The sequence below is a fragment of the Salvelinus fontinalis genome, chromosome 38 (genome assembly GCF_029448725.1).
Source record: "Salvelinus fontinalis isolate EN_2023a chromosome 38, ASM2944872v1, whole genome shotgun sequence".
NCBI classification, from domain to species: domain Eukaryota; kingdom Metazoa; phylum Chordata; class Actinopteri; order Salmoniformes; family Salmonidae; genus Salvelinus; species Salvelinus fontinalis.
Window position 1 is genome coordinate 8,867,882 of NC_074702.1, and position 11,211 is coordinate 8,879,092.

General features: G+C 44.8%; 1 protein-coding gene across 1 annotated transcript; it reads left to right on the plus strand.

Annotated features, from left to right (window-relative positions):
* Positions 1–245: 245 nt before the first annotated feature.
* LOC129837960 (cytochrome c oxidase subunit 6B1-like) lies at positions 246–5,322 on the plus strand. The gene is made up of 4 exons (XM_055904556.1): positions 246–351; positions 3,173–3,310; positions 4,350–4,450; positions 5,110–5,322. The coding sequence occupies exons 2-4, from the start codon at positions 3,205–3,207 to the stop codon at positions 5,161–5,163; spliced, it is 261 nt and encodes an 86-aa protein (XP_055760531.1). The 5' UTR covers positions 246–351; positions 3,173–3,204; the 3' UTR covers positions 5,164–5,322.
* The last annotated feature ends 5,889 nt before the right edge of the window (positions 5,323–11,211 follow it).

Sequence of the window (11,211 nt, forward strand, 5' to 3'; positions counted from 1 at the left end):
AAAATGTGCTGTTGGGGGTAATGGGAGACTGGCTTTGGGAAACACTGGACTAGGCTATCACCGACATGTTTGACATGATCTTCTTAGTGTAAATAAATTATGCTAAATTCAGTGATTACACTTCCTATCGCTTAAATATCCCAAAGTGATTCCCATAATTTATTTCTGTTTCTAATCATTGTTAATAGACAACAGAGAAAAAAAGTATGCATAAAACCTGGGAAACGATTACTTTTTTCTCATTCCCATACCATGGTGATTACATTTGCTAATCCACTCACAACGTCCAACATCCCAGCATACATTGCGCTACGGTCTTCCGGTGAGAGAGGACACAAGAAACAGTCCAAGGTAGGTCGTGTAAAACTGCCGGAAAATCATAACAATTTGTCTCTTTCAATTATTATACTGAGGTTCGGTATTGTTTTGTTTGTGTGGAAGTATTTCAATTCATTGGATATAACGTGTGCCGTGCCACTTTTGGTATACAGCCGGCTAGCTAGCTGAGTTCAAGCTAATGTAGCAAGCAAGCCAACAAATACATTTGAAGCTATGCCAACTATGCTAGCAAGCTATGCTACATTAGTTCATTCGATGTGGTTAGTGAGCTGTAATTTCTAGCTAGTCAGAAATCTCCATTAAAGTAGTTTACTTATTTGTTAACTAACGTTAGTTACCAGGAAATAAGGATTGATAAGTCACCTTCCACGACTGAATTCAAGCTAGCTAAGGTTACAACTTCGGCGATGTCATTTACAAAATAGCCTCCAACACTCTACTCAGCAAATTGGATGTAGTCTATCACAGTGCCATCCGTTTTGTCACCAAAGCCCCATTATACTACTGACATTCCTGACATTTAATCTTAATAAAAATTCAGTCAGGTTTGTAGGCCTCCTTACTCACACGCTTTTTCAGTTCTGCCCACAAATTTGACAGGATTGAGGTCAGGGCTTGTGATGACCACTCCAATACCTTGACTTTGTTGTCCTTATGCCATTTTGCCACAACTTTGGAAGTATGCTTGGGGTCATTGTCCATTTGGAAGACCCATTTGCGACCAAGCTTTAACTTCCTGACTTGAGGTTGCTTCAATCAATCAATCAATTTTATTTTATATAGCCCTTCGTACATCAGATAATATCTCGAAGTGCTGTACAGAAACCCAGCCTAAAACCCCAAACAGCTAGAATGCAGGTGTAGAAGCGTATATCCACATAATTTTACTGCCTCATGAAGTCATCTATTTTGTGAAGTGCACCAGTCCCTCCTGCAGCAAAGCACCCCCACAACATGGGGGGTGCTTGCAAGCCTCCCCCTTTTCCCTCCAAACATATCGATGGTCATTATGGCCAAACAGTTCTATTTTTGTTTCATCAGACCAGAGGACATTTCTCCAAAAAGTACGATCTTTGTCCCCATGTGCAGTTGCAAACCGTAGTCTGGCTTTTTTATGGCAGTTTTGGAGCAGTGACTTCCTTGATGAGCGGCCTTTCAGGTTATGTCGATATAGGACTCATTTTCCTGTGGATATAGATACTTCTGTACTTGTTTCCTCCAGCATCTTCACAAGGTCCTTTTGCTGTTGTTCTGGGATTGATTTGCACTTTTCGCACCAAAGTACGTTCATCTCTAGGATGCAGAACGCTCCTTCCTGAGCGGTATGATGGCTGCGTGATCCCATGGTGTTTGTACTTGCGTACTATTTTTTGTACAGATGAATGTGGTACTTTCAGGCATTTGGAAATTGCTCCCAAGGATGAACCAGACTTGTGGAGGTCTTCAATTTATTTTCTGAGGTCTTGGCTGATTTCTTTTGATTGTCCCATGATGTCAAGCAAAAAGGCACAGAGTTTGAAGGTAGGCCTTGAAATATATCCACAGGTACACCTCCAATTTACTCAAATGATGTCAATTAGCCTATCAGAAGCTTCTAAAGCCATGACATAATTTTCTGGAATTTTCCAAGCTGTTTAAAGGCACAGTCAACTTAGTGTATGTAAACTTCTGACCCACCGGAATTGAGATACAGTGAAATAATCTTTCTGTAAACAATTGTTGGAATAATTACTTATGTCGTGCAGAAAGTAGATGTCCTAACTTACTTGCCAAAACTATAGTTTGTTAACAAGAAATTTGTGGAGTGGTTGAAAACTAGTTTTAATGACTCCGACCTAGGTGTATGTAATCTTCCAACTTAAACTGTATTTGTTGCCAAACCCACTGGCTCCAGGTCATCTATAAGTCTTTGCTAGGTAAAGCCCCACCTTATCTCAGCTCACTGGTCACCATAGCAACACCCACCCATAGCACGCTCTCCAGCAGGTATATTTCACTGGTCATCCCCAAAGCCAATTCCTCCTTTGGCCGCCTTTCCTTCCAGTTCTCCGCTGCCCATGATTAGAAGTGATTTTTGCAATTTGTTCCATCTCCCTCTCTAACTTTAAGCATCAGCTGTCAGAGCAGCTTACCGATCACTGTACCTGTACACAGCCCATCTGTAAATAGCACACCCAACTACCTCATCCCCAATATTGTTTTTCTTTATTTTTTTGCTCTTTTGCATCCCGGTGTCTCTACTTGCACATAATCATTTGCACATCTATCACTCCAGTGTTTAATTGCTAAATTGTAATTATTTTGCCTCTGGCCTATTTATTGCCTTACCTCCCTAATCTTACTACATTTGCACACACTGTATATAGATTTTTCTATTGTGTTACTGACTACGTTTGTTTATCCCATGTGTAACTTTGTTGTTTTTGTCGCACTACTTTGCTTTGTCTTGGCCAGGTCGTAGTTGTAAATGAGAACTTGTTCTCAACTGGCCTACCTGGTTAAATAAAGGTGAAATAAATAAGCTTTCTATCGGTCTGTTAGTCCTAGTTGTGAGTTGTCATTGCGCTAGCTATGATCTAGTCAAATAGACAGCTGTACAGGCTCTCATGGATAAGTATTTTGCTAGCTAATAGGCCTATCTGAACTAGTCCATTTCATATTCTATTATCATGACAACAAGATCATTTCCAACTGTGTGCAAGTGTATAGTTAGCTTCGGAAGCCCAGGCCAGTCAACGAGAGCAGATTTGGAAGGATGGCCTCGTGATACTAGTGTACAACTCATATTTAGTTTCATGACATTATATGACAGCTCCCTATCGATGTGTTTCAGTGTTGACATAGTGAGACCGCCAGCTAGCCAGCATGTCTGATGTTATTGAGGAGAAGATAAAGAACTACAGGACGGCTCCCTTTGACGCCCGCTTCCCCAACACCAACCAGACCCGCAACTGCTTTCAGAACTATCTGGGTAAGTTAGCTAGCTGATCAACTACTTCTCTTTTCTGAACCGACACACACTCTATCTCCCTCTCCCCCTCTTTCTCCAGGGCCTGCCAGCAGTCTACTGCTCATTTCTACCTCCCAACTGACACACACACACACACACACACACACACACACACACACACACACACACACACACACACACACACACAATGGTGCAAAGACAGGATACTTCTAGCCATCAGGCTCTTCTGCCACCCTGAACACTCTAGGTTCCCTTCAAAGCAATTTTCTTCACAAAGATTAAGATCTGGGTTGGTTAACAAAACAAGGATTGTTATCTGAAGGCCAATTTTAAACTAATTTGCCTGTACTTTGAATCATGCGGTTGATGATTTGCAGTTGATGTGCATTGTAAACGGTGGTATTTGCTCTCGAAGCATTGATGCATGTCCAACTTCTTTGGTTGATAAGAGCCCCATGAGAAGCACCTCCTCAGACAGAGTGATCTAAATCAGTATCGGTTCACATTAGACCAGATAGAATGTTGGCTGTCCGTCAGCTATTCACCAAGGTATGCCATCATAAGCCAACTGTCTGTACAGACTGATATGTCCGTTAGGCAAGGGTACTACTTGGGTATGCCAGGTCTTTTCGGTCTTCAACACTCGTTTAGTAAGGATAGCCTAATGTATCTGTCGGTGTACTTTTCTTTTTACGTTGACATTTTAGTAATTTAGCAGACTAACAGTAGTGAGTGCATACATTTATTTATTTAGTTTCATACTGGTCTCTCGTGGGATTCAAACCCACAACCTTGGCGTTGCACGCGTCCGTGCTCAACCGACTGAGCCACACGGGACCCCACTGTCAGTTTTAATTAGTGTCAGATTTCTGTTGACATCATTTAGCACATCAGATAAGGGTCCATTTGTGGTGGCTGTTTGCTATTAGATTTTTAGGTCCAGAAACGTAACACCAGTGTCAGTAAAAGTTGTAATAACTGTCTTAATGCTTACCACTTCATTCTGTCAATATTAACTCTCTCCTCCCTCTCTTTCTAGACTTCCACAGGTGCAACAAAGCTTTGTCAGACAAAGGCCAGGATGTGGCTCCCTGTGACTGGTACCAGAGGGTCTACAAGAGTATCTGTCCCATGAGCTGGGTACGTATGCTGCTACTGTGGCTCATAGTATGGTGCGGGCACTACTTTAGAAGGTTAAGCAGAGCTATAGAGTGGCAAACTATTCAAACAGAGCCTAAAGGAGTGGGCATACACACAATACCCCCTAACTGCCTTCCCATGGTTGTGTAGTATTGTCAGCAATGATTGGACCTCCCCTAGAGATGGATGATGAATCACTTTAATCAGCTCACATTAGAACCTACTTTCACTCACATTAGCAGTGCCTCAACTATTCACAATGTGCCAACAGTCTGATGAGCACCACATTCCATAGAAGCCTTTAGTAGTTCCGGCATGTCTAAGCTCTGCCAACAGTCTGTTCTGACATGTCCACTGAGTGGTACAGTTATGAATGTACCTGTTCTTCTGTGTCTCAAATGTCCTTACCTGAAGTGGTAGTTGGTATACAGTGTGGACCTCTGTTATGTTGCAAGTGTTTATACACTCTGTTTGTTGTGAGTCCAAAGCTGACCATGGTTCCAGTCTGAAGTGGATTCCTACCCCCTACCCTTAGACACTTTTCATAGATCTGAAAGCATGGGATGGGTGTACAGTGAAGGCAGAATGAAGGCTACAGTAGCTACTGTGTTATAACAAAGTTACACTGTTTAACCTTATGAGCACATTTCCTCCTGCAGGTCGCCAAGTGGGACGACCAGATAGAGGCCGGAAGCTTTCCCGGCAAGATCTAAAATGGCTAACCTCAGGACATTCTGTTAGCCACACCTTCAACTTTGACCCCTGTAGCGTGCCTAAGGACATGTGTTGACCACGTACCACACCATTCTAAATGTTATTAACAGTGTTACTTATGTTACAAGCACTTAATAAAAATACGCCCCCGTTTTGAACCTGTCTGGTGGTGGTTCATTTGGTATTTTATTAGGATCCCCATTAGCTGTTGCAGCAGTTACTCTTCCTGGGTCCACACACAACCTAAAACGTGGCAAAATACATAACACTGATAGACAGGAACAGAAACACATTTTAAATAAGAACAATACAACTAAAAAAGGTCCTATACTGCATACATATACACAGCATATACATACAAGATTTTAGGAAATACAGCAGGGTTTTCCAACTGGTGGGCCGAATCAGGCCCGCAGGTTATTTTATTTGGACCCCCAAGTTATTGCATTTTTTATTGTTGGACATAAAAGACTAAAAAAACAACAGCAAATCAGCTCAGTGATTTACATTTTGGTAATCCAAAGTGTTCCCTCACATAATAGAGACGTATATGAAAGTAAGCAAGATTTGAACTCTTATGTTTTTTTGTGGTCAATTTGCCGTCTACAAATTATTTGTAGTTCGGTCCACGGCTGAATCTAGTTTATGATCCCTGTCATACAGGGTCAGAGGCTGTGAGGTGTTGCCTCACTTTGTTTAAAAAAAAAACTAACTTAGCTGCTTGCCTGAGTGACCCGAGTTGGAAGTGAGTTCCATGCAACCATCGCTCGATACGATACTGTGCATTACCTTGAGTGCATTCTGGATTTGGGGACCGTGTAGAGACCCCTGGTGGGGTAAGTACTGTGTCAGCTGTATGTAAGTGAGATACAAACAATTTGGAATTTTCAACAGTATTTTTCTTACAAGAGTGATGTGGTCAATCTCATCTACTTTGAGCCAGGAGAGACATTGAATCTTGAAAATACAACCTATTCTCGCTATTTTGACAGGGTTCTTTTTAATTTGATATACCACTTAATTCAGCTGAACATCTTTGAGTTACAATGATGTTTCTGTGATAGTCGGTCTATTGAATAGTTGTTGGTCATTAGGAATGCAATTTTTTTGACTGAAAAATTTCAATCAATCTTATACATTTTATGACAGGGCTCAGTCACATCATAGACTGACATTGATTCTGCAGCTTCCAAGTCTTCCATAGCAGCTAATCTCCATATGATGGCAGTAGTCATTACTAGAAATAAATTCAATGCAATGCCCACTTTGTAACACAGGGTGGCAGTGTTGGATCAATTCAATGCATATCTGCTGAAGTCAGCAGTTTCTGCATACTGGCAATCTTGAAGAGCTTTCTGATCAGTGAGAATGTCTGCTGATTTTGTATTTATTTTTTTGTGCCATATATCATGACCACCTCAGTGGGGTGGAGATGGAGTGTGTGAGTGCACGTAACACACCACACACACCTCTCCCCCTCCCTCTGTTGACTATAGCAGGCTTTCATAGCTCCCTGGCATGGCAATGTTATTGGCTTAGCGTGACCAGTGGAGATGTTGGTCGATTGGTTTCTCTGGCAACAGCTCTGCGACCACAGACAGGATGTAACAGGAGGGAGGGAGTGATAGACTACACAAAAGTAATGTCTGTCAATCCCATGTAATCAAACTTTTGGGTCCCTGTCAAATGACCAAATTCCTTTTGTATTTGTCAGGATTTACTTGTTTTTGGACTGAAAGCAAACGCATTCCAAACTAGACTTAAGCAATGCATGTCATTCAGATATTTTATGGATAGTTGAAACTGTTTCTTCTGCAGGGTTTTTCTTCTCAGTAGTGAAGGTGCCTCTACATCCCTCTCATTTGATAGATGTTTCATAAGTCGTGACGTGTTGGAGGACAGGCAGGGTTTCATAAGTAGTGACGTGTTGGAGGAGGACAGGCAGGGTTTCATAAGTAGTGAAGTGTTGGAGGAGGACAGGCAGGGTTTCATAAGTAGTGAAGTGTTGGAGGAGGACAGGCAGGGTTTCATAAGTAGTGACGTGTTGGAGGAGGACAGGCAGGGTTTCATAAGTAGTGAAGTGTTGGAGGAGGACAGGCAGGGTTTCATAAGTAGTGACGTGCTGGAGGAGGACAGGCAGGGTTTCATAAGTAGTGACGTGTTTGAGGAGGACAGGCAGGGTTTCATAAGTCGTGAAGTGTTGGAGGAGGACAGGCAGGGTTTCATAAGTCGTGACGTGTTGAAGGAGGACAGGCAGGGTTTCATAAGTTGTGAAGTGTTGGAGGAGGACAGGCAGGGTTTCATAAGTAGTGACGTGTTGGAGGAGGACAGGCAGGGTTTCATAAGTAGTGAAGTGTTGGAGGACAGGCAGGGTTTCATAAGTCGTGACGTGTTGAAGGAGGACAGGCAGGGTTTCATAAGTTGTGAAGTGTTGGAGGACAGGCAGGGTTTCATAAGTTGTGAAGTGTTGGAGGAGGACAGGCAGGGTTTCATAAGCAGTGACGTGTTGGAGGAGGACAGGCAGGGTTTCATAAGTAGTGACGTGTTGGAGGAGGACAGGCAGGGTTTCATAAGTCGTGAAGTGTTGGAGGAGGACAGGCAGGGTTTCATAAGTCGTGAAGTTTTGGAGGAGGACAGGCAGGGTTTCATAAGTAGTGACGTGTTGGAGGGGGACAGGCAGAGTTTCATAAGTCGTGAAGTGTTGGAGGAGGACAGGCAGGGTTTCATAAGTAGTGACGTGTTAGAGGAGGACAGGCAGGGTTTCATAAGTAGTGAAGTGTTGGAGGGGGACAGGCAGGGTTTCATAAGTAGTGAAGTGTTGGAGGACAGGCAGGGTTTCATAAGTAGTGAAGTGTTGGAGGACAGGCAGGGTTTCATAAGTAGTGAAGTGTTGGAGGACAGGCAGGGTTTCATAAGTAGTGACGTGTTGGAGGAGGACAGGCTGGGTTTCATAAGTAGTGACGTGTTGGAGGAGGACAGGCAGGGTTTCATAAGTCGTGACATGTTGGAGGAGGACAGGCAGGGTTTCATAAGTCGTGACGTGTTGGAGGAGGACAGGCAGGGTTTCATAAGTAGTGAAGTGTTGGAGGAGGACAGGCAGGGTTTCATAAGTAGTGACGTGTTGGAGGAGGACAGGCAGGGTTTCATAAGTAGTGACGTGTTGGAGGACAGGCAGGGTTTCATAAGTAGTGACGTGTTGGAGGAGGACAGGCAGGGTTTCATAAGTAGTGACGTGTTGGAGGAGGACAGGCAGGGTTTCATAAGTAGTGACGTGTTGGAGGAGGACAGGCAGGGTTTCATAAGTCGTGAAGTGTTGGAGGAGGACAGGCAGGGTTTCATAAGTCGTGAAGTTTTGGAGGAGGACAGGCAGGGTTTCATAAGTAGTGACGTGTTGGAGGGGGACAGGCAGAGTTTCATAAGTCGTGAAGTGTTGGAGGAGGACAGGCAGGGTTTCATAAGTAGTGACGTGTTAGAGGAGGACAGGCAGGGTTTCATAAGTAGTGAAGTGTTGGAGGGGGACAGGCAGGGTTTCATAAGTAGTGAAGTGTTGGAGGACAGGCAGGGTTTCATAAGTAGTGAAGTGTTGGAGGACAGGCAGGGTTTCATAAGTAGTGAAGTGTTGGAGGACAGGCAGGGTTTCATAAGTAGTGACGTGTTGGAGGAGGACAGGCTGGGTTTCATAAGTAGTGACGTGTTGGAGGAGGACAGGCAGGGTTTCATAAGTCGTGACATGTTGGAGGAGGACAGGCAGGGTTTCATAAGTCGTGACGTGTTGGAGGAGGACAGGCAGGGTTTCATAAGTAGTGAAGTGTTGGAGGAGGACAGGCAGGGTTTCATAAGTAGTGACGTGTTGGAGGAGGACAGGCAGGGTTTCATAAGTAGTGACGTGTTGGAGGACAGGCAGGGTTTCATAAGTAGTGACGTGTTGGAGGAGGACAGGCAGGGTTTCATAAGTAGTGACGTGTTGGAGGAGGACAGGCAGGGTTTCATAAGTAGTGAAGTGTTGGAGGAGTACAGGCAGGGTTTCATAAGTAGTGAAGTGTTGGAGGAGGACAGGCAAGGTTTCATAAGTAGTGACGTGTTGGAGGAGGACAGGCTGGGTTTCATAAGTAGTGACGTGTTGGAGGAGGACAGGCAGGGTTTCATAAGTAGTGACGTGTTGGAGAAGGACAGGCAGGGTTTCATAAGTAGTGACGTGTTGGAGGAGGACAGGCAGGGTTTCATAAGTAGTGATGTCTTGGAGCAGGACAGGCAGGGTTTCATAAGTAGTGACGTGTTGGAGGAGGACAGGCAGGGTTTCATAAGTAGTGAAGTGTTGGAGGAGGACAGGCAGGGTTTCTTAAGTAGTGAAGTGTTGGAGGAGGACAGGCAGGGTTTCATAAGTAGTGACGTGTTGGAGGACAGGCAGGGTTTCATAAGTAGTGACGTGTTGGAGGAGGACAGGCAGGGTTTCATAAGTAGTGAAGTGTTGGAGGAGGACAGGCAGGGTTTCATAAGTAGTGACGTGTTGGAGGAGGACAGGCAGGGTTTCATAAGTAGTGACGTGTTGGAGGACAGGCAGGGTATCATAAGTAGTGACGTGTTGGAGGAGGACAGGCAGGGTTTCATAAGTAGTGACGTGTTGGAGGACAGGCAGGGTTTCATAAGTAGTGACGTGTTGGAGGAGGACAGGCAGGGTTTCATAAGTAGTGAAGTGTTGGAGGAGTACAGGCAGGGTTTCATAAGTAGTGAAGTGTTGGAGGAGGACAGGCAAGGTTTCATAAGTAGTGAAGTGTTGGAGGAGGACAGGCAGGTTTTCATAAGTCGTGACGTGTTGGAGGAGGACAGGCAGGGTTTCATAAGTCGTGACGTGTTGGAGGAGGACAGGCAGGGTTTCATAAGTAGTGACGTGTTGGAGGAGGACAGGCAGGGTTTCATAAGTAGTGAAGTGTTGGAGGAGGACAGGCAGGGTTTCATAAGTAGTGACGTGCTGGAGGAGGACAGGCAGGGTTTCATAAGTAGTGACGTGTTGGAGGAGGACAGGCAGTGTTTCATAAGTCGTGAAGTGTTGGAGGAGGACAGGCAGGGTTTCATAAGTCGTGAAGTGTTGGAGGAGGACAGGCAGGGTTTCATAAGTTGTGAAGTGTTGGAGGAGGACAGGCAGGGTTTCATAAGTAGTGACGTGTTGGAGGAGGACAGGCAGGGTTTCATAAGTAGTGAAGTGTTGGAGGAGGACAGGCAGGGTTTCATAAGTAGTGACGTGTTGGAGGAGGACAGGCAGGGTTTCATCAGTAGTGACGTGTTGGAGGAGGACAGGCAGGGTTTCATAAGTAGTGACGTGTTGGAGGAGGACAGGCAGGGTTTCATAAGTCGTGAAGTTTTGGAGGAGGACAGGCAGGGTTTCATAAGTAGTGACGTGTTGGAGGAGGACAGGCAGGGTTTCATAAGTCGTGAAGTGTTGGAGGAGGACAGGCAGGGTTTCATAAGTAGTGAAGTGTTGGAGGGGGACAGGCAGGGTTTCATAAGTCGTGAAGTGTTGGAGGAGGACAGGCAGGGTTTCATAAGTAGTGACGTGTTGGAGGAGGACAGGCAGGGTTTCATAAGTAGTGACGTGTTGGAGGAGGACAGGCTGGGTTTCATAAGTAGTGACGTGTTAGAGGAGGACAGGCAGTGTTTCATAAGTAGTGAAGTGTTGGAGGAGGACAGGCAGGGTTTCATAAGTAGTGACGTGTTGGAGGAGGACAGGCAGGGTTTCATAAGTAGTAACGTGTTGGAGGACAGGCAGGGTTTCATAAGTAGTGAAGTGTTGGAGGACAGGCAGGGTTTCATAAGTAGTGACGTGTTGGAGGAGGACAGGCTGGGTTTCATAAGTAGTGACGTGTTGGAGGAGGACAGGCAGGGTTTCATAAGTAGTGACGTGTTGGAGAAGGACAGGCAGGGTTTCATAAGTAGTGACGTGTTGGAGGACAGGCAGGATTTCATAAGTAGTAACGTGTTGGAGGACAGGCAGGGTTTCATAAGTAGTGACGTGTTGGAGGAGGACAGGCAGGGTTTCATAAGTCGTGAAG

What these genes read in the sequence shown, in the direction of transcription:
- LOC129837960 (XM_055904556.1), top strand. Translation starts at nt 3,205, where the DNA reads ATGTCTGATGTTATTGAGGAGAAGATAAAGAACTACAGGACGGCTCCC. An exon ending in CTGCTTTCAGAACTATCTGG is followed by an intron (nt 3,311 to 4,349) that starts GTAAGTTAGCTA and finishes CTCTCTTTCTAG; the next exon opens with ACTTCCACAGGTGCAACAAA. An exon ending in GTATCTGTCCCATGAGCTGG is followed by an intron (nt 4,451 to 5,109) that starts GTACGTATGCTG and finishes TTCCTCCTGCAG; the next exon opens with GTCGCCAAGTGGGACGACCA.